This window comes from Pituophis catenifer, unplaced genomic scaffold, assembly GCF_029215685.1.
Source record: "Pituophis catenifer annectens isolate HBS135680 unplaced genomic scaffold, rPitCat1.0.hap2 SCAF_10, whole genome shotgun sequence".
NCBI classification, from domain to species: Eukaryota; Metazoa; Chordata; class Lepidosauria; order Squamata; family Colubridae; genus Pituophis; species Pituophis catenifer.
The window spans coordinates 26,485,866-26,509,072 of record NW_027256890.1 but is presented as its reverse complement, the minus strand read 5'-3'; the positions used below and the strand labels follow the sequence as shown (position 1 = coordinate 26,509,072).

At 44.4% G+C, this 23,207-nt stretch overlaps 1 protein-coding gene across 3 annotated transcripts; it reads right to left on the bottom strand.

Annotated features, from left to right (window-relative positions):
• On the bottom strand, window positions 1-21,737 carry PRRC1 (proline rich coiled-coil 1). Of its 3 annotated transcripts, none has more exons than XM_070950845.1 (10): window positions 21,690-21,737; window positions 19,476-19,538; window positions 17,948-18,065; window positions 14,245-14,640; window positions 12,874-13,028; window positions 11,074-11,176; window positions 9,250-9,413; window positions 4,522-4,625; window positions 3,115-3,217; window positions 1-1,599 (listed from the first exon to the last, which is right to left on the bottom strand). In XM_070950845.1, the coding sequence occupies exons 3-10, from the start codon at window positions 18,042-18,044 to the stop codon at window positions 1,390-1,392; spliced, it is 1,332 nt and encodes a 443-aa protein (XP_070806946.1). In that variant the 5' UTR covers window positions 18,045-18,065; window positions 19,476-19,538; window positions 21,690-21,737; the 3' UTR covers window positions 1-1,389. The 3 variants fall into 3 exon arrangements, with proteins under 3 accessions (XP_070806946.1, XP_070806947.1, XP_070806948.1); XM_070950846.1 differs by lacking the exon at window positions 21,690-21,737 and adding an exon at window positions 20,190-20,289; XM_070950847.1 differs by lacking the exon at window positions 14,245-14,640 and having other exon boundaries at window positions 21,690-21,733.
• Window positions 21,738-23,207: the final 1,470 nt, after the last annotated feature.

Genomic DNA, 23,207 nt, shown 5'->3' with positions numbered 1-23,207 from the left:
TTCTACTGGAGCAGTATTGATTTAATTCAGATTTACATCAAAACAAAGCTAACATTCTTGGGAAAATATTAAGAAACTGGCTAACCAGGTTATTCTATATAAAATTGTATTTTGAAAGCCTCTAGAAAAAAGAGAGAGATTTAAGCAATATAAATTTTGAGAAGCTTGTACTAAACGTTATCAAAATATCCTCTTCCTCAGCAGTTTATAAATATGAATTGAGGGCATCCCAAGTACAGAACATGGGATAGAGAGAACAGAGACAGAAAAGGGATTAAGAATCTGCTTTTTTGGAAAGTAGCGATTACATTTAACTGCCCACAAAATGCAATTTATCCGCTTGTGTTAACGGTGGCCATACATCGTCCTTCTATAATGCAATATGGCTCGAGACACAACGGGGAAAAGGTTTCCTTGAAGGGACAATAATGTCTTACTAAACCCCCGATAAGACGGCTACGTAAATTTTGATTCTGAAATCTAACCGGAAGGCAATTCCCCTGAATAGATGTGTTGGAAGAAAATGATGAAATGTTTAAAATCAACAAAAAAAAATCTCTGGATCAAATTCAACCGAACAGTTCAATTGTTTTTTGAAACCGGCGTTTTAAATTCCACGATAGGAACCGTAGGTCTGAACTGATCAGTTTCAAAGGCATTTTACGCCTTTGCGTAAAATGGAACGATTTAAACGGGGGGTCTCGTATAAAACTCTCCTTTTTAAAAAAAAACAAAAAAAAACAAAACTAAAAATAGAAAAAGAACCCTGAATTACAACTATTCCATAATGCCCTAATTTTTAATTTTTGGGGGGGAAGATCCAAGAATTGTCCACTGGATCTGAGTTAACTTTTGCAAGGTATAGACAAATCTGGAATTTTTCTCTCTTCTTTGTTTTAAAATCCCATTTTGGTTGCTTCGGCCTCTATTTTAACCCCTCTAAGGATGAAGACAGACGGGTACAAAATTTAAAAAGGGGTTATTTCACGAGGCCAAATATTTACCCCGACGGTCGTCCATCCTTAAACATCAAAACGTCAAGAAATGGGAATTTTCAGACTTTGGATTTCCAATGATTCCAAATGGAACTTTTCTCCAGCCCCTAATTACAGGCTAATATATATCAGCAGCTTTACTTGTTTTAAATTGAAATGTGTGCACCTCTCTCAATGCATTTTAATCAATGCAACCCTTCTCCAACCTGGTGCCTTTTCAAAAATGCTGGCCTGCAAACCCAGAAGTTCCAGCCCAACGTACTATGGGGTAGCACCAGGGTGAGAAAGGATGAGTAAATAACTATTTTTTCCACCACCTCCCCAAACCCTGCAATAAAAATGTTGGTTCCATGGGTTTTTTTTTTTCCGTCTTGGGGTATTTTCGATTTTCCTTTCAAACGGTCCTTTGCGGTAAACGCTGCTTGTACATCCCTGCGATGGCTTTGGCTGCGCTGTAGATCATCTGTTGGCGCGACATACCCGTGAACGCCGCGTGCCAGTCGGTGGAGTTGACGTGCGGCAAGTTCCTGGCAATCACCTCGCCCACCGTCACCAACAAGCCCGACCATCGGAGGTTGTAGTCCGCGGGGGTCAAACTCTGCGCCTGCAAAACGAAGGAAAGGCGGGTGAGCGGAGAGAAGCACGGTGAGGTCCGGGGCCTTGGTTTCTCCCTGCGTTTTCCTCGGCGACGGTAATTTGCGTGAGCCGGGAATGAAGAGACGACCTGTTGGTTAGAGGGGAATGATTTTAGGAGTACAGGAAGTCCTTAAACATTCGACCATGATGGAGACCAAACATTCCGTTGTTAAGCGAGACATTTGTTAGGTGAGTTTTGCCCCATTTTACAACTTTCTTGCCACACTTATTAAGTGAATCCCTGCGGTCAGTAAGTTAATAACCTGGTTGTTAAGTGAATCTGGCTTCCGCCCCCCGCTCCCAAAATTGACTTTGCTTGTCGGAAGGTTGCAAAAAGGGATCACATCAGTGGTAAAATCCAATTTTTTTTACTACCGGTTCTGTGGGCGTGGCTTGGTTGGTGTGGCAGGGGAAGGACACTGCAAAATCCCCATTCCCACCCTACTCCAGGGGAAGGATACTGCAAAGTCCCCATTCCCACCCTACTCCAGGGGAAGGATACTGCAAAATCCCCATTCCCACCCCACCCCATTGCCCCCACAATCCGGGTCCTCATTTTACCTACCTCGGAAGGATGGAAGGCTGAGTCAACCTTGAGCCTGGTGAGATTTGAACTCGCAGTAATTGCAGGCAGCTGGCAGCTAAGTGCTACTTTAACAGCACTTTAGTCCGCTGCGCCACCAAGGCTCTTCATCACCGGGGATTTTTAAGAAGAGATTGGAGATTCGTCCAGAATGGTATAGGATTCTCCTCCTTCAGCAGAGGGTTTCAACCCTGTCATTCTGACACAATGGTTGTTCTTTGTCGAACAAGCCACAACTGGCTGGGTCTCAACGAAATATTAAAACATAGGTGGCGGATGTACACCAGAGATTAAACCAGATTTGACAATCCGGCCAGACCTGCCTATGGACCTGCCCACTTTTACAGCCTGCTTTGACATTTTATTCACGAAAGGAAGAACATAAACCAAAAGAGCAAAATCACATATTACAGATTAACAGAGTTGGAAGGGACCTTGGAAGGTCATCTAGTCCAACCCTCTGCCCAAGCAGGAAACCCTACACCATTTCTGAGAGATGGAAGTCCAGTCTCTTCTTGAAAGCCTCCAGGGATGAAGCTCCCACAACCTCCGAAGGCAACTTCTCTTCCATCAGTTGATTCCTCTCACTGTCAGAAAATGTCTCCTTATTTCTATCATAGGAGTCAGGTTTTTTTCTCCTTGATTTTATTCCGACGGATGTATTTTTTCCACCCCCAATACTGAAAAAAAGACTGAATGAAACCTCTTTAGAAAAACAGCCGCTTTTCTAAATTTCCTGCCTCAAAAAAAAAATCAGCTTTCCTTGTTGGAACCTTGGGGGCAAAGTTGAATTTGCCAAAAAAGAAAAAAAACAACAACAAACAACAACCAGTTTTGAAATTGTTATCCCTGCTTGGGGGAATGATCTGACTTTGGGTGGGGGGACACATAAAGACTCACCTGTTGTATGTATTCCACAGGTATCGGCGTGGCTTGAGTAAAGCTTTCCAGGTGAATCCCATGGACTGGATCCTCCAGGATCAGGCAGCCAATATCAAACCATCTGTAAAGATTTTTTGGGGGAAGATTTTAAGATTTTGTTCCATCATACTGATGTCTAAAAGGTAAAAGATAAAGATTTCCCTCGCACACATATGCTAGTCGTTCCTGACCCTAGGGGGCAGTGCTCATCTCCGTTTCGAAGCCGAAGAGCCAGCGCTGTCTGAAGACGTCTCCGTGGTCATGTGGCCAGCATGACTCAACGCCAAAGGCGCACGGAAAATGCTGTTCCCTTCCCACCAAAGGTGGTCCCTATTTTTCTACTTGCATTTTTTACGTGCTTTCGAACTACTAGGTTGGCAGAAGCTGGGACAAGTCACGGGAGCTCACCCCGTTACGCGGATTACACTAGGGATTCGAACCGCTGAACTGCCGACCTTTCGATCGACAAGCTCAGCGTCTTAGCCATTGAGCCACCGCATCCCTGATTACCTGGAGACTAATTAGGCAAATGCTTCCCAATGTCCCCCAGTTCGGGATTCTGCCTCTTAATACAAGTAGTCCTTGATTAACAATAATCCATTTAGTGACTATGAAGTTGCCACAGCACTGGAAAAACGTGACCATTTTTCACACTTAACGACCGTTGCAACATCCCCAAGGTCACGTGAAAAAAATTCGGACGCTTGGCTGAACTGACTCGTATTTATGACGGTTGCAGTATCCCGAGGTCACATTTTTGCGACCTTCTGACAAGCAAAGGCGGTGGGGAAGCTGGATTCACTTAACAACCGGGTGACTCGCTTAACAACTGCAGGGGTTCACTTTAACGACTGGCGTAAGCAAGGTCGTAAAATGGGGCAAAACTCTCTCTTAGCTCAGCCTCCTCACAAGACCACTGTTAAGTTTTTGCGCAGAATGGGAAAAAATGCACATGATTTAGTGGGGTTTTTTTTAATTAGAAAAGAAAAGCCTTGATAATAGAAAAGGGTGAACTTTCTTTTGCTCTCAGAAAAAGAGAAAATTTTATAATCGCACATAGGTTTGCTTGAAAGAAATTGGAAGCTTCTCTGGTCTTATTTCTGTGCTTTGGGGTTTTTTTTTCTTTCTTATCTTACTTTTCTGCTGTTTCTTTTTATTCGTTTGCGTTAGTTTTTAATCTTGATTGTAAAATTTTGCATTGTAAAATTGCAAAACTCAACCAATGTCTCACTTAGCAACAGGAATTTTGGGCTGTATTGTGATTGTAAGTCCAGGACTACCTGTATAAGGGGGGGGAGGGGCAGGAAGAGGAGGAAGAGGGGGAGATGGCAATTCTTAATCTAACTCCACATAATTCCCAGCTGCGTTTGAAGTCCTGTATCTTACTTGTCAGGGAGCAATTCTGCAATAAAGCTCTCCACGGACACGCCTGGTTGCTTCTGGTGGATGACCCCGGTCCTGCGTAAACTGTCCAGCCTCTCTTGGGCCCCCTAAAAGTCAAGGAATGTACCAAAAGCAGGAATCAACACAGAGCTGGCCACTTACTTCAGACCAACGACGTCCACAAAACCAAAACAAGGCCCAGAATAGAATAGAACAGAACAGAATAGAAAGAATAAGATAGGATAGGAATATATATATATAAAGTTTATTGTCATTGTACGTATGCACAGTATACCCATACAACGAAATTCACATAATACCCAGAGACCAAGCCCAACACATACGACAATCCCCAGATACCCCACCCACCCACCCACAATTCCCCACCCCTAAACCACCCAAACATCCACACAAGAGACCAAGTAATGCTGTCCAACAGCTCAGCAATGGTGGCCCTTTACTTCATGGTTGAGTTGAATAGAATAGAATGCAGAACAGAACAGAAAAAAATGCAGAATAGAATGCAGAATGGAATAGAATAGAAAGAATGCAGAACAGAATAAAACAGAATAGAGTAGAATAGAATAGAATAGAAAATAAATAGGAATAGAATAGAAAGATTGCAGAACAGAATAAAACAGATTAGAGTAGAATAGAATAGAATAGAAAATAAATAGGAATAGAATAGAAAGATTGCAGAATAGAATAGAAAATAAATGGGAATAGAATAGAATAGAAAGAATGCAGAACAGAATAAAACAGAATAGAATAGAATAGAATAGAAAATAAATAGGAATAGAATAGAAAGATTGCAGAACAGAATAAAACAGATTAGAGTAGAATAGAATAGAAAATAAATAGGAATAGAATAGAAAGATTGCAGAATAGAATAGAAAATAAATGGGAATAGAATAGAATAGAAAGAATGCAGAACAGAATAAAACAGAATAGAATAGTAAATAAATAGGAATAGAATAGAATAGAATAGAAAGAATGCAGAATAGAATAGAATGCAGAATAGAATAGAAAATAAATAGGAATAGAATAGAAAGAATGCAGAATAAAATAGAATAGTAAATAAATATTATTATTATTATTTATTATTTTTTATTGAATTTGTATACCACCCTACTCCCGAAGGACTCAGGGCGGTGAACAGCCAAATAAAATACATATAATACAAATGTTAAAAAACCTTTAAAATACAATTAAATAATTGGCCCAGAAAACGAAATTTAAAACAGCCCAAATTCATAAGACAAATTTAAAACTTAAAAAATTAAAAAATATTTTAAAAACAATTTAAAAGGGAGGTTAGGCCAGGCTGGCCTGTTGGAATAAAAATGTTTTGATGGCACGGCGGAAAGCACGCAGATCTTTCTAGGAATAGAATAGAATAGAATAGAAAGAATGCGGAATAGAATAGAAAGAATGCGGAATAGAATAGAAAGAATGCGGAATAGAATAGAATGCAGAATAAAATAGAATAGAATAGAAAATAAGTAGGAATAGAATAGAAAGATTGCAGAATAAAATAGAATAGTAAATAAATAGGAATAGAATAGAATAGAAAGAATGCAGAATAGAATAGAAAGAATGCAGAATAGAATAGAATAGAAAATAAATAGGAATAGAATAGAAAGAATGCAGAATAAAATAGAATAGTAAATAAATAGGAATAGAATAGAATAGAAAGAATGCAGAATAGAATAGAATAGAATAGAATAGAATAGAATAGAATAGAAAATAAATAGGAATAAAATAGAAAGATTGCAGAATAAAATAGAATAGTAAATAAATAGGAATAGAATAGAATAGAATAGAAAGAATGCAGAATAGAATAGAAAATAAATAGGAATAGAATAGAAAGATTGCAGAATAAAATAGAATAGTAAATAAATAGGAATAGAATAGAATAGAAAGAATGCAGAATAGAATAGAAAGAATGCAGAATAGAATAGAATAGAAAATAAATAGGAATAGAATAGAAAGAATGCAGAATAAAATAGAATAGTAAATAAATAGGAATAGAATAGAATAGAAAGAATGCAGAATAGAATAGAATAGAATAGAATAGAAAATAAATAGGAATAAAATAGAAAGATTGCAGAATAAAATAGAATAGTAAATAAATAGGAATAGAATAGAATAGAAAGAATGCAGAATAAAATAGAATAGTAAATAAATAGGAATAGAATAGAATAGAATAGAAAGAATGCAGAATAGAATAGTAAATAAATAGGAATAGAATAGAAGCTGGAAGGGACCTTAGAGGACGTCTAGTCCATCCCCTTGCTCAAGCAGGAGAGCCTACTGTATACCATCTCAGACAAGTGAATGTCCAGTCCCTTCTTAAATAATTGGAAGACACCAAATCAAATTGAGGCCCTGCGGGTGCTGCCCCAAGAGCAAAACCGCCCTGCTGACCACTGGATTTATTTCTGCTCAGCGTATTTTCTAAAAAAATTAAGCTTTTTTTTTTTTTTCCCTATATGCCGCCCTTCTCCAGAGACTCAGAGCGGCTTACAACGCATTAAGCAATGGCCTTCATCCTTTTGTATATTTTATACAAAGTCAGCTTTTATAGGTGGGGCATCCAAGGATCAGCCTGAACGGACTTCTTTGAATTCTATTATCTCTAAACTGTCTCTATTTTACCTCTCCTTTATTCCAAAGCCCAGGATGGACAGACAATTTTCATCTGATTTGGTTCCTTTTCAAATGCGGAACCTTCCTTAATCCAGCGGGCCGCAAAATCTTGTGGGGGGCGGCAATGGAAAACGATTGCCAATTACAATCTAATTCATGTGTTATCCATTCTAATGTTTTTATTGAATTTGGTAGGCTGTAATTGTGTTGCACTGTGTTGCAGTTTTTGGCGGTATTAAATGTTTCTGGCCTTTGATGGAAACATGGGAAGAGATATGGGTTAGAAATGTAAGATTTACACAAGCCCAAAACTTAAGAGAGAACTTTTATAAAATGTTTTATAGGTGGCATTTAGATCCAAAAAAACTATCCTGTATGTATCCAAACTTACAAGCTAAGTGTTGGCGATGCGAATGTGAAGATGCTACGTATTTTCATATATGGTGGACATGTAAAAAAAAATTAAGGCTTTTTGGATAAAAATAGGGTGGATTATTCAAAATATTTTAAAGAAAAAGATTAAATTTACACCACAGTTTTTTTTGTTGGGAATAGTTATGGACTGTAATGTAATAGAAACTAAGTTGGTTTTGAATTTAATAACAGCTGCCAGGTTACTGGTGGCACAGTATTGGAAGAAGGAAGATCCACCTACCATTGAGGAATGGACATTAAAAGTTGTGCATCTGGCTGAGATGGCAAAAATTTCATCATATCTTAAAGATCATTCAAATGAAAGATACATATCAGAATAGAGAAGATGGATTGACTATATGCAAAAAAAGTATCCGAACAAGAAGATTCATATAGCTTATGAATGAAATATTTTTAAGTAGTTTATGTTTATAGTTCTTGAGTTATAAGGAGTTAAAGACCTAGAAAGAATTTGAAGTCAACAATTTGTTAGCATATTTTAGTTTTATGTTTGTGAGTGCTATACCCTGTGCTTGTTCTGGGAAGTCTAGGGAGGGGGGTGGGGGGAAGGGGGAGGGGGATGGGTGGGAGGGCAAGGGGGGAGGGAGGGGGGAAGGGTAGGGGGGAGAAAATGTTTGTATTCTTTATAAAACTTTTCAATAAAAAAGAAAATGTTTCTGGCTTTTGGCTGTATTATGATGATATAAATTGGTGTAAGTCAACTTGATGTTCAGATTGAATTTGGCATTTTCATCCAGCTATTGTCTGGATTGATGGGGTAGTATATTTTAGTTTTTTTTTTTTTAAACTTTCTTGATTTTTATGTATATTCGTTGTTTTTAACAGTCGCTTGGTCGACTGTCGTTGTGAGCCGCCCTGAGTCCTTGGAGATAGGGCAGCATACAAATTTTATAAAATAAATAAAAATAAATAAATATTGAGCCCAATGATGTGGGTACAGTGGTGAAATGTAAAATTTGTTACTACCGGTTCTGTGGGCGTGGCTTGGTAGTGGTGGGGGTAATGTGACTGGGTGGGCGTGGTCAACTTTTTTTTTTTTTTAAAACACTTTTAAAAGCATTTTTTCTACCACCTCTTCGGCCGAAGAGGTTGGTAAAAAAATGCTTTTAAAAGCCTCTGACGATCAGGCAACTCAGCTGGGATCGTCAGAGGCTTTTAAAGGCATTTTTTTTTCTAGGGACCACCTTTGGTGGGAAGGTAAGAGCATTCTGTGTGCCTTTGGCATTGAGTCATGCCGTCTTTGGACGGCGCTGGCTTTCTGGCTTGGAAATGGAGATGAGCACCGCCCCCTAGAGTCGGGAACAACTAGCGAGGGGAACCTTTACCTTCATTTTATGATGACTATGATCCTGATTTATCACTTATATCTTTTATGTACACTGAGAGCTTATGCCCCAAAGTCAAATTCCTTGTGTGTCCAATCACACTTGGCCAATAAAGAATATTCTAATCCTATACCTATTCCTATTTATTCCTATTCCTATTCCTATTCCTATTCCTATTCCTATTCCATTCCATTCCATTCCATTCCATTCCATTCTATTCTACTCTACCCTACCCTACCCTACCTTACCCTACTCTACTCTATTCTACTCTACTCTACTCCTGCAAATCTTTGGAAATTCCACACTTTCCCAAATCACTCACTTTCAATCCAGCTGCGTAGCCAACAGGCTGGGGGGCTATGTTGGAGTGGCCGTCCTCCCCCGTTACGGTAGCCATACCAAACACATCCTGGAAAGCTTGTCTCACTGCAGCGACCTTGATCTCTTTCAGGGAGGTGACCACGATGTCCAACTCTCCTCCAGATTCTAGGAAGCAGAAACGCCCAAAATTATCTTCGTGCCGAAGACGAGGCCGAAACAAGCTGGCCACACCGTAACTTAAAGACGATCGCTTTCATCGCAAAACACCCTTGAAAAACTTGCCAAAAAAGGTCTGTCGAGTCAAAGTTATGGTTTTCCCAGGAGTAATGGATGGCTGTGAGTGTTGGACCAGAAGGAAGGCCGAGTGCCAAGAATGGATGCTTCTGAAGACCTTAGACCAGTGATGGCTAACCTTTTTGCCGTCGCATGCCAAAAGCAGATGGAGTGTGGCCACACCCATAATTCAATGCACACCACCCCCTGCGCTCCCCCACTTTTAGCATGCGATGGCACGGTGGACCTTTTAGGCCCATTTTTCGCCCTCCCCAGGCTCCAGAAACTTTCTAGGAGCCTGGGGAGGGCGAAAACGGCCTTCCCCACCCCGTGGAGGTCTTCCGGAGGCCGGAAACAGCCCATTTCCTGACTTCCGGAAGGCCCAAAAATCAGCTGGCCCATTTCCCAACTTCTGGTAGGACCGGAAGGTCCATTTTTCGCCCTCCCCAGGCTCCAGAGGCTTTCTAGGAGCCTGGGGAGGGCGAAAACAGTCTTCCCCACCCCCTGGAGGTCCTCCGGAGGCCGGAAACAGCCCATTTCCCGACTTCTGGAAGGCCCGAAAATCAGCTGGCCAGCACGCATATGCGCGCTGGAGCTGAGCTAGGGCAATGCTCGCATGCCCATAGATATGGCTCTGCCTGCCACCTGTGGCACGCGTGCCATAGGTTCATCATCATGGCCTTAGACCAAGGGTCTCCAACCTTGACTACTTTAAGATTTGTGGACTTCAACTCCCAGAATTCGTCACCCAGTCATGCTGGCTGGGGAATTCTGGGAGTTGAAGTCCACAAGTCTTGGAAGTTACCAAGTTTGCTGGCTGGAGAATTCTGGGAGTTGAAGTCCAGAAGTCTTAAAATTTGCCAAGTTTCCTGGCTGGGGAATTCTGGGAGTTGAAGTCCACAAGTCTTAAAATTTGCCAAGCTTCCTGGCTGGGGAATTCTGGGAGTTGAAGTCCACAAGTCTTGAAGTTACTCAGTTTGCTGGCTGGGGAATTCTGGGAGTTGAAGTCCAGAAGTCTTAAAATTTGCCAAGTTTCCTGGCTGGGGAATTCTGGGAGTTGAAGTCCACAAGTCTTAAAATTTGCCAAGCTTCCTGGCTGGGGAATTCTGGGAGTTGAAGTCCACAAGTCTTGAAGTTACTCAGTTTGCTGGCTGGGGAATTCTGGGAGTTGAAGTCCAGAAGTCTTAAAATTTGCCAAGTTTGCTGGCTGCAACCAGCAACCTTTAGTAAAAGAACTTATCACGTCACCTAAATCAGGGATCCCATGGACCAGCACCGGCCCTGGCCCGCAGCATGCCAGAAACTGGGCTGCACAACAAGCGAAACCCCATCTGTGGGATGCAGGAAGCATGTGAAACCATGCCCCCTCCGGTCCATGGAAAAACTTCTCTCAACGGAACCGCTCCTTGTTGCCCAAAAGGTTGGAGCCCACTGACTTAAATGTAATCGAGAGTCTTCCTTTCCTAAGGGACTTGACTGGGGCAGGACTGACAGTTAAGAGCGGGCCAAGTCCTGGTTCAGGATGACACAATACGTGGCAGCTTCTCCTTACTGATATACGGGGCCATGCCAGGATCCAGCGTTGTGATCATGGTCTCCACCGAGTGTTTGGTCTTATCCAGCACCGACTTGACCACAGGATTGCCAGCTACACCCTGTGCGGGGAACAAATGTGGAAGTCACCAAACTTGGCTTGCCTGCCAGGCTAACACGAGCCCCCAAATTTGGTTTCATCTCTCCTTTGCTAGCTCGGTTATTTTGGGGAAGAAACGGGATATTGAGCATTTCCTGAATCAGTAACGGCAGGATAGATTGGTTAGGCCAGGGATGGGCAATTGTGGCTCTTTTACAACCTGTGGACTTCAACTCCCAGAATTCCTGAGACAGCCAAGCTTGGCTGTCTCAGGAATTCTGGGAGTTGAAGTCCACAGGTTGTGAAAGAGCCACAATTTCTCACCCCTGGGTTAGGCCATGGTTTTTCAATCCTGCCAACTTAAGCAGTATGCAATTCCAAAAATTCCAACCCCCAGGACAGGTAGTCCTCGACCTACGACCACCATGGAGCCCAACATTTCTGTGGTTAAGTGAGACATTGGTTAAGTGAGATTTGCCCCGTTTTACGACCTTCCTTGCCACAGTTGTTAAGTGAATCCCTGCAGTGGATAAGTGAGTAAACCGTCTGTTAAGTGAATCTGGCTTTGACTTTGACTTTGTTTGTCAGAAGGTCGCAAATACATTTTTGTTTGGCTCAGAAACACACTCAGTGAAGAGCCGTCTGGCTGGGGAAGATGCACACAGATGCTCTTCCAGAACTCTCGATCTCAGCCTGCGAACGCGGCGTTCGGCAACGGCCAGGAGTGTGGACTCCAAATCCCAGAATGCCACAGCCAGCCTGACCCCTGAGGAGGATTCTGTGGATTTGAAGTCCACGCCTGGAAGTTGGGAAACACCTGTGCTATAAGTTTCCAAGGACAGCATCCAGCTTGCTCTGACCTAGACTTCCTTAGAAAGCGTGGAGCAAAGTCTTAATCCCGGTAAAACCTCTTTTATTAACACGACGGTGAATTCCGTTCATTCACAGTCAACGAGGCTTTGGCAAGCAGTCTTTCAGAGGAATATTTATCAACACAAACCTTATCTCATTTGGAACGCTGCCAGAGCACCAATTTCCAAACGCAGAGCAAGGCCAAACTTGGCACCGAGTCTATTAAGAGTCGCGAACAGGATTTTCCAATCTTGAAACGAGATGAACTAATTGCTTCCTGCAAAAACCCACATCCCGTTCGCTCCTCTTTTATGTCCTAGGGGAGGGGCCAATCATCTCCAAGGTGTGGCTTTACTCCTGAGTCAACCCTGCTTTCTTACTTGTTCTTGTCTTCTGGCAGCTCTGTGCATGCGCACACTGGGAACAGGCTCCAGCTGTTCCTCTTCCTCGCTGCTAACTCCCTCTCTGCCTCCGACGCAGAGCCCTCGTCTGAGCTTTCCCCAACCCCCAGGACTGGCCCATGTTCCTCCCCAACCTCCTCACTGTCCGACTCTGCTGCCAGCGGGCCACAACATAGCTCAAATAGCTTTCTAACCCCAAACAACTAGAGATGAAGTGAGCTAGTTCGGCCTAAGAGAAACATCTATTACGTCAGAGGTCCACAATCACCCAGGCTGCGCGAGCAGTGGGCTGGCACGTGTGCAAGATCGATTTGCACGAGTGGCGGGCTGGTGCGCCTGCCCACGCATGCGCCAGCTCGCTGCCCCTCATGCTTCCCGATTCCCGTCTCTTCCCTCCAGCCGGGCCGCCATGCTGCAACAGCTGGGGATCGTTGCATTACGTGGCCGCTAGAAAAGTACAGCTTACTTTTATAAAGCCCCACAGTCCTCCCGCAGATGCTTCGTTGTGCACCCCAATGCTCTGGGGGTCTCCATGATCCTCCGGAAAAGTGATGGAAGAGCCGCTTGGTAAGGTGGAGGCAGCCATAGGGACCGGCTGCGACAAAGGGCTTGCCAAGGCACCTGAAAAACAGAATACAGGCACGTAAGGGCTGTGTCAGCGTTTCAACACTGGCATAGAGAGCAGAGGAGAGAGAGATAAGCTCTGAACTTTTGCCTGCTAAATCCCTTTGAAGTTGGGTTGTCGTGGAAATGAGGAGGGGGGACATTCCTGGGAAATGACGAGACAAGAAGTCTGAAGAATGATTGGAAGATAGCCAATGAGAAGCAGAGATTTGGGGATCGGAAAGGGAGGGATTGGGGGGCAAAAGGTCAGTCTTGTCCGCATCGAGTCATGATCCGGTGGCTGTGCTCAATTAAAGAAAAGATTTCCTTAAAGATTGGCAGTTTGGAAATTCATTTATTTTGAGATAGCATCGAAGTCTGACAGGCTGTAGACACGACATCCAATGTCTGTAGAGATTCCAGGTTGCACCAAAGGTGCTTTTTCAGGAGGCAACTGGACTTTTTGCTTTTTTTTTTTAATTTGATTTATATGCCGCCCTTCTCCGGAGATTCAGGGCGGCTTACAATGTGTTAAGCAATAGCCTTCATCCTTTTGTATATTTATACAAAGTCAGCTTATTGCCCCCACAACTGGGTCCTCATTTCACCTACCTTAGAAAGGATGGAAGGCTGAGTCAACCTTGAGCCTTGGAGAGATTCGAACCAGCAGAAATTGCAGGCAGCTGTGTTAATAACAGGGTGCACTAAACCCCTGTACTATCAAGGCTCTTTGTTTGTTTGTTGTTGTTTGTTTGAAGATGTTTCCCTTCTCATCCTTTTGGGACGAGGGAATAAAGCGCCTTTGGGACAACTGGGACCTGGATGACGGAGAAATCTCTACAGACTTTTAGCTTATACAATTTGGGATGGACACCCTTTGAACGATGTGAGAGTAGGAATGGATTTCCAGAGGAAAAAACTGCAGACTACAGGAACCATTTGCACCACTCAGGTGATCCTGAGGACACAGAGAAACCTCCAAGTGGCCTCATGGACCCTCTAAAAGGAAGCAAATGACCAGCTGTCTGCAAGGAGTATCAATCCTTCCAATTCTCCACCATCTGGTCAGAGCTGAAGAAGCTTCTGGGATGAGAAGCAAAACGTCTTCAAAAGAAAAACCAAGGAAGTCCAATCGCCTCCTGAAAAAAGCACCTTTGGGACTTGGCACCCAACGGTTTGAGCCAGGCATCCGTGTTTAGAACTGAGAAGGTTCGAGGGAGGCTTCTCTGCGTACCTGTGACGGGCAGAGCTGTGTAGGAGGGCATCAGAGGGGTCTGGGGTGCTCGTCCCGCGTGGCCTTTAGTGATGTCGTAACTGGAAGTCATGGAAAAGCCCGAGATCGGAGGCCCAGTGGGAGGCACGGAAAACCCCGGGGGCCCGGGAGCACAGCTCGGCGGAGGCGAAACCGCGGGAAACTGAGTCGCGGGGTTACCAAAAGCGGAGGTCATCGGAGTGGCGACGGAGGGCAGGCTGGCGGTCCCAGGAGGGGGGCTTGTGCAAATGGCTGCAGGAGGCAAAAAGGAAGCGGGGGGTGCAGAAGGAAGGGAGGAGACCAGGGGGGGTACGGCGGGGGAGAAGACGGAAGAAGGAAAAGAGGATGTAGGGGGGTCTTTTGGGACAGGGAGAGGGGCTGCCGTCAGGGGAGGGGGGAAAAAACAAAACAAAGAAAGGGTATTAAAATCGGCTCCTTCTTTGAAGAAGTATCGAAATGTGAAATAGAGACAGTCCTCGGGTTATGACGGCAGTTTATGTCGCTCAGTGAAACCTTTAAGTGAGTTTCGCCGGCGTTTACAACTTTGCTTGCCACAGTTGTTACGTAAATGACTGCATTTTTGTTAAGCTAGTAAGTAAGTTAGTAAATTAGACAGAAAGGTAGCCCCGGAGTTACGACCACAATGGAGCCCAAAATTTATGTTGCTAAGTGAAACATTTCTAAAGCGAGATAGGCGAATCGCTGCCGTTGTTAAGTGAGTCACACGGTTGTTAAGCGAATCTGGCTTCCCCCTTGACTTGGCTTGTCAGAAGTTCGCCAAAGGGAATCATGCGACCCTCGGAAATGGGAACTGTCATAAATACGAGTCAGTTTGCCAAACGTCTTGAGTTTTGATCACGCAACCATGGGGGAGGCTGCAACGGCCATGTGGAAAACGGTCCCGGGTCACTTTTTTCGCTGCCGTCGTAACTTTGAATGGTCGCTAAGTGGACTGTCGTAAGTTGAGGAAATGTGAAGCTCTCACTTTCCATGGAAGTTGGGTTCGACTTTGGTGCGTGTTTTTTAAACAGGCGTGGCTTGCCTTCCCTTCTTCCAGAACATACACACAGACACCCCTCCCACATACAGACATATACAGGGAGTCCTCGACTTACAACAGCTCATTTAGTGACCTAAGTTACCGCGGCACTGAAAAAAGGGACTTAGGTCCGTTTTTCACACTTACGACTGCTGCATCGTTCCCCATGGTCACATGATAAAAAAAAAATTCAGATGCTTGGCAACTGACTCGTATTTATGACAGTTCCCGGGCTCAAGTGATCCCCTTTTGCAAATTTCTGACAAGCAAAGTCGATGGGGAAGCCAGATTCGCTTAACAACCGTGTTTTACTCACTTAACAACGGCAGCGGTTCGCTTCACCACTAGCGGCAAGAGAGGTTTGCGCAATGGGTCAAAGCTCACTTTAGAAATATTTTGACTTAGCAACATAAATTTGGGGCTCCCTTGTGGTCGTAACTCCAGGTCAACTACCCGTCTGTCGAATTCCCGCAGCAAGACTTCCGTGTGTTAATGGAGACTTATAAGATTCCTGCAACAAAGGAATGGGCGGTCATTTTTAAGGGGACTGACCAAGATGGTGAAATTATTAAAAAAAAATTTTTTTAAATACGAACATACAACGTAAATACATGTAAAAACAGGTACATATACATTAATACAATACACACACACAAAAAGGAAGTCTATTGACTACTAAGAAGCTATCGCATCGGTGGTTATTTTCTAATTTACCTGTTATTTCTTTATTTAGAAGTTTGCATTTCTGCTTGTCTGCGCTTTAACGTAATTATGCATTTCTAAGCATAGCTTTCTGCAAATCGTACTAACCATTCATAAATACCATCCTACTATTTTCCTCATGTGCCAATTTCTGTACTCTTATTTAAGTTTTCCTAACATCTTATTTTACTGGCCCTATCCTTCTCTCCAGCCATGAGTACCATCTTTGCCAAACTATATAGTAATCGGTATCTTCCTTCTCTTGGAGTTCTTTAGTGAGTCTATCCATTTCTGCACATTCGGTTATTTTTGCAATTATTTTTGCTTCTGTTGGTAGTAGTTCGGATTTCCAATTTTGGGCGTACAATATGCATGCCGCTGTCAAGATGTGGATGATAAGGTATTTTATCTCTTTAGTATATTGTGGTGTAGTGAAATTAAATTACCTTGCTGAAAGAAGGTGGGGGGTGTCACCCACAATTGTTCAACCACCCCCACCCCACATGCCTAGTTTGCAAATTCTGCTTTGGGAAATCAGGAAGCTTCTGGGTGCAAACATAAAGCATGAAAGAGCCTTGGTGGCGCAGCAGATTAAAGTGCTGTTAAGTAGCACCAGGTGCCTGCAATTATTGCAAGTTCGAATCTCACCAGGCTCAAGGTTGACTCAGCCTTCCATCCTTTCGAGGTAGGTAAAATGAGGACCCGGATTGTGGGGGCAATAAACTGACTTTGTATAAAAAAGAACACCGCTTAGGGGGGCCCGAAAGCCCTACTAAGCAGGTATATACAAAAGTATGAAGGCTATTGCTTAACGCATTGTAAGCCGCCCTGAGTCTCCGGAGAAAGGGCAGCATATAAATCAAACCAATAAACAATAATAAACAATAAACAGATTAACAAGAGTTGGAAGGGACCTTGGAGGTCATCTAGTCCAACCTCCCTGCCCAAGCAGAAGACCTTACACCAAGGGTCTGCAACCTTAAACACTCAAAAGAACCATTTGGACCGTTTCCCACAGAAAAGAAAACACCGGGAGTCACAAAAACCCTTCCCGTGCCTGACTATTTCTTGAGCGGCCACAAAACTAGCATATGTAGTTGAATTAAAACGTTCTGTTTTCTTCTGAAACTTTTCTTGGATTTATCCATGGTTGGCCTACCGGGGGTTGAAAAGATCAATAAATCGGGTGTCACACATTGGAAATTGTGACGCATATTTTGAGTGACAGGGAGCCGCAGCAGAGGGGTGAAAGAGCCACATGCGGCTCCAGAGCCACAGTTGCTGATCCCTGCCCTATACCATTTCTGACAAGTGGTTGTCCAGTCTCTTCTTGAAAGCTTCCAGTGATGAAGCTCCCACAACTTCTGAAGGCAACTTCTGTTCCATGGGTTGATTGCTCTCACTGTCAGAAAATTTCTCATTTGAATCTCTCCTTGGTCAGTTTCCATCCATTCTTCCTTGTCTGACTTTCAAAGATGCTTTGGAGAATAGCTTGACCCCCTTCCTCCTCTCTGGAGCAGCCCCTCAAATACTGGAAGAGGCTCTCCTGTCTCCCCTGGTCCTTCTCTTCACTAGACCAGCCAGGCCCAGTTCCTGCAACCGTTCATTGTTATGTTTTAGCCTCCAGTCCTTTGATCATTTTAGATAGATTCAGATAGATTGATCAGTTTCCATCCATTATTCCTTGTCTGGCCTTTGAGTGCTTTAGAGAATAGCTTGACCCCCTCCTCTCTGGGGCAGCCCCTCAAATATTGGAAGATGCTCTCCTGTCTCCCCTGGTCCTTCTCTTCACTAGACCAGCCATGCCCAGTTCCTGCAACTGTTCATTGTTATGTTTTAGCCTCCAGTCCCCTCATCCTCCTGGTTGCTCTTCTCTGCACTCTTTCTATATTTTTATATTTTTCAAACGTGAAAAAGATGGGACACGATCGGAAGAAGGGGTACCTTGTGAGACTGGGGGTGCAGGAGAAGAAGCAGCCCAGGTTGTGGTGGGTGGGGGGGTCGTGGGGGGCGTTGTCTCTATCCCGCTCTCTTCCATCATGTTTTTTTCAGCAACACAATCCTGTGGGAAAAAGAATATTCTAGTCAGGATAAAGGGGGAATCCCAGAATCCAACAAGGGACAACCAAATACATTGATCAACAAGATATCGAAGCGATACAGGTAGTTCTCGATTTACAACAATTCACTTAGTGACTGTCCGAAGTTACAAGCTCACTGAAAATGGTGACTTAAGTTAGGACGGCTTTTCACAGTTATGACTGTCACAGCATTCCCCAGGATCATGTGATCAAAATTCAGATGTCTAGCCATCGATTCATATTTATGACGGTCGCAGTGCTCCGGGGAATCAACTTTTGCAAACTTCTGACAAAAGGGTCAGAAGCCAGATTCACTTAACAACCCTGGGACTATCTGAACAACTGGCAGTGATTCATTTAACAACCGTGGCAAGGAAGGTCGTAAAACGGGGCAAATCTCACTTAACAACTGTCTCGCTGAGCAACAGAAATTTTGGTCGTACGTCGGGGACTATCTGTAGAACTTTCTTCTGATGTTATTCTTTGCAGGACTGTCTGCTTCTAATCCTGGAGACTCTTGCAGGTAGTCCTTGAGTTATGAACATAATGGAGCCCGCCCATGACGGTGAAAAGTCACAAGAGAAGTAAAATGGGCTGGTCACACAACTGGCCCAATTTTATAGGGGATTTTACAGGGTTCATTAAATGAATACTATGGTCATTAAATGGGTCGAGGTGCCTCAGTGGCTAAGATGCTGAGCTTGTCGATTAAAAGGTCGGCAGTTCAGCAGTTCGAATCCCTAGTGCAGCCGCCTAACGGGGTGAGCTCCCGTTCCTTGTCCCAGCTTCTGCCAACCTAGCAGTTCGAAAGCAGGTAAAAAATGCAAGTGGAAAAACAGGGACCACCTTTGGTGGGAAGGGAACAGCGTTCCGTGCGCCTTTGGGGTTGAATCATGCCGGCCACATGACCACGGAGACGTCTTCGGTCAGCGCTGGCTCTTCGGCTTTGAAACGGAGATGAGCAGCGCCCCCTAGAGTCAGGAACGACTAGCACGAATGTGCGAGGGGAACCTTTACCTTTACAGTCATTAAGTAAACCCACTGCTCCCCTTGGCATGATTGTGCCAAAAATTGGAGGCGTCGAGATTGGCAGTCATTGGAAGTGACCACATGACACTGCAAATGGCTGAAAATGTGGATGTGTTGCCGAGTGCCCAAAACGCAGTCACGTGACTGTGAGGGGAGGGGATAGATGAATGAACAGGATAACAGAGTTGGAAGGGAGCTTGGAGGTCATCTAGTCCAACCCCCTGCTCAAGCAGGAGACACTAATCCATTTCTGCATTCCGGATCTGATCGTAAGTCTCCTTTTTTCAGGTAGGTTGTAACTTCACAAAGTGACTACCTGTAAGTCATGGACTACCTGGATTTTAAGTGGAAGGATCGCTCACCTGCCCTCCTGCTGGTTTCCCTGTTCACAGAATGACACCTTCCATTGTGCTTCAAACTTTGTCCTGGAGGAGAGGAATGGAGAAAGAAAGAGTGGGATAGCAATTATCTTCTTTTAACAACCTCATAATCCCTTGCAGGGTGGAATCCAGGCAACTGAATGAATGGAGCCGAGTATTTACTGGCCGGATGCCCTTCCTGTTGCCAATGCGGAGTTTTTTTTTCAACAGATATATTCTCAACATGCCCAGGGAGAGAAATATCAGCCTGTACCTGGGATCGAACTCATAGCCTCCCAATTGTGAGGCGAGAGCTCCACCTCTAGGCCACCGCACTGCTGAGAGAGGGATATGCAATGCAAACAAGAAAAAAAAAAAAAAAAAAAGGAATAACAGGAGGGAGGCTGGATTTACACAACCTGAAGAACTCAAAAATAATGTTCTGGGTTTGCACAAGAAATGTTCAAATTAAAATAAAATATGTTGGGTTGGGTACAGGGGTGAAATGCTACCGGTTTGTACCGGTTCGCGCAAACCGGTAGTAATAAAAGCTACCGGTTCAGACAAACTGGTAGTTAAAAAAAAGCTAGCAAACCGGTATTTCCGATGGTCAGCTGTGCCACACGATTTATATTCGCTAGAGTATAAATTATATATATAAATATTCAAATCTAAATCTTGTGGCACAGCTGTTCTCCCGCTCACTGTTCTACTTACCTTCTTAAGCCTCCTTTTTCCGCACGAAGCGCATGTTTGGTAACAAACCGGTGGCAACTCATGGAGGATTTCACCACTGGTTGGGTGCCCAAGGAAAGCCACCCCCAAAACTAAGATCAGCCGAGTGAGAAGGACCTGTGAATGCAGTTACAGGTCCTTCTCAGAAGATGAAGAGGAGGAGGAGGAGAAGGAGAAGGAGGAAAGGAAGAGGTGGTGGAGGAGAAGGAGGAAGACAAGAAGAAGAAGAAGAGGAGGAGGAGGAGGAGGAGAGGAAGAGGAGGAGGAGATGAAGAAGAAGAAGAAGAGGAGGAGAAGGAGGAGAGGAAGAAGAAGAATAGGAGGAGGAGAAGGAGGAGGAGGAGAGGAAGAGGAGGAGGAGAAGAAGAAGAAGAGGAGAGGAAGAGACAAAGAAGAAGAAAAGGAGAAGGAGAAGGAAGAGGAGAGGAAGAGGAGGAGGAGACGAAGAAGAAGAGGAGGAGGAGAAGGAAAAGGAGGAGGAGAAGAAGAAGAAGAGGAGAAGGAGGAGACGAAGAAGAAGAAGAAGAGTAGGAGGAGGAGAGGAAGAGGAAGAGAAGAAGAAGAATAGGAGGAGGAGAAGGAGGAAAGAGGAAGAGGCGAAGAAGAAGAATAGGAGGAGAAGGAGGAGAGGAAGAGGAGGAGGAGAAGAAGAAGAGGAGAAGGAGAAGGAAGAGGAAAAGAAGAATAGGAGGAGGAGAAGGAGGAGGAGGAGAGGAAGAGGAGGAGGAGGAGAAGAAGAAGAGGAGGAGGAGGAAGAGACAAAGAAGAAGAATAGGAGAAGGAGAAGGAAGAGGAGAGGAAAAGGAGAAGGAGGAGAAGAACAGGAGGAGGAGGAGACGAAGAAGAATAGGAGAAGGAGGAGGAGAAGAAAAAGAAGAAGAAAAAATAACGGAGGAGGAGGAGACGAAGAAGAAGAATAGGAGGAGAAGGAGGAGGAGGAGGAGAAGAAGAGGAGGAGGAGGAGAAGAAGAAAAAATAACAACGAAGAGAAGCCACAGAAAAGATGCAGGCCGCATCTGCATCGAGAACTACGACTCCCGACATGCCACGGGGCGGGAGGGGGCGGCTGATCCGGCTGGTATAGCCCCCGCTTGCGCACGCGCGGGCCGGCATTGCCACGTCTCGGCAATACGCTCCGTTGCGCCGCCGCCGCCGCGGGGCGTGTGCGTGCCTCCCCCTCCCCCACCGAGCCACTTGCCTTCCTCCCCCCCCATCCCACATACACACACACACAGCGGGGCTGAAGGGCCGGGCGCGCGCTCGTGTGCCGCGCGCGAGCACAGCGAGGGCGATAATCCCTTCGTGAGGGGAGAGTGGAGGGGGGGCTTTGAGCCTCCCTCCCGCCCCCCAATGTTAAAAGCACGACCCTCACCCATTAATAATAATAATCATCATAATATCATAATGTTTCCTCCCTCAGAGAAGACCCCTCCCATCCCCCCCACCCCACCAGTGAAGTGAAAGCCCCCCGCGCCGCCTCACCTCAGCCTCCCGCTCGGCGCCCGGTGCAAAATGGAGGGGCGGTTCTCGGCCCCGGGGCCGCCTCCGCCGGCTGCCACGTTCCCTCGCCCCGCCACGAGGAGGAGGAGCCGCCGCCGCCGCCGCGGCCCCAAGGAGGGAGGGAGGGAGGCCGGAGGCACCTCCCTGCCCCGCCTCGGTGCCTTCCCACGTTCAGAGAGAGACGCGCGTCAGGGGATTGAAAAAGGGGGGAAAGACGCCATAGGAGGGGTAGTCCTCGATTTACGACCGCCATGAAAAGCGCCCCCCCCCCCCCAAAAATGTTGCTAAGTACATTAGTGGCCAAAATTGTGGAAACCTTTTGGGAAAAGTGTATTTTCTAAAACTTTAGCTAATAACACCACTTTTTTTTTTTTTGGAGCAGTACCATAAAAGTATATATGGATGGAAAGATAATTTAATCAAGAATGTCAGGCAATAACTTTTAGGAAGGATTTGCTATTAGAATAGCAGTTGCGGTATAAAGAAGAAAAGGGAAACGGATAGAAAAAAACGAGATATACAAAAATGATCCCCATGTCAGTTAATACTTCGTTGGGTAACCTTTAGCATGAATGCAATAACTTTTAGGAAGGATTTGCTATCAGAATAGCAGGTTACAGTATACATAATACATATAGTATAAAGAAGAGAAGTTAAACCCATAGAAAAATAATAAATTTATTGTCATTGTACGTGTATACACAGTATACTCATACTACGAAATTCACACATAACAATCCCCAAACACGCTCCCACCCACCCCAATTCCCCTCAAAAAAGGAGATATACAAAAATTATCACCATAGAAAAAACGAGGTATACAAAAATTATCACCATGTCAGTTAATACTTAGTTGGGTAACTTTTAGCCTGAATGACGGCCTTACAATGTCTTCCCATGGAGGGAACCAAGTCTTTTAGTTCTGCAGCTGTTCTCATGTGATACCAAGATCGAATGATGGCTTCTATTAACTGGGTTTTATTGCTGGGTTGCTTTTGACTAACCAGTTTCTTTAGTCAGCTCCATAGAGTTTCAATTGGGTGAAGGTCTGGGCTATTCCCAGGCCATTCCAGCAGTGGAATAGGATTATCTTGAAACTCCAAAAAAAATAAATAAAAAAAAAATGGTGTTATTAGCCATCAAACCTCAAAAATACTTTTCTCAAAAGGTTTCCACAATTTTGGCCACTACTCTAAAACTCTAAGGGAGTTTTGTTCCGTTTGACGACTTTTCTTGCCCCGGTTGTTAAGGGAATAGCTGCAGTTGATAAATTAAGAATGCGGGCATTAAGCGAATCTGGCTTCCCCCTTTTTGATTTGGCTTGTTAGAAAGTCGCAAAAGGGGATTATGTGACACACACACACACACACACACACACATGGAGACTGCAATGGTCATAAACGTGAGTCCGTTCTCAAGCAGTCTGAAGATTTGATCACGTGACCGAGGGGATGCTGTAAATGGTGGTGTCAACAATGGTCATAAAGTGTGAAAAATGGT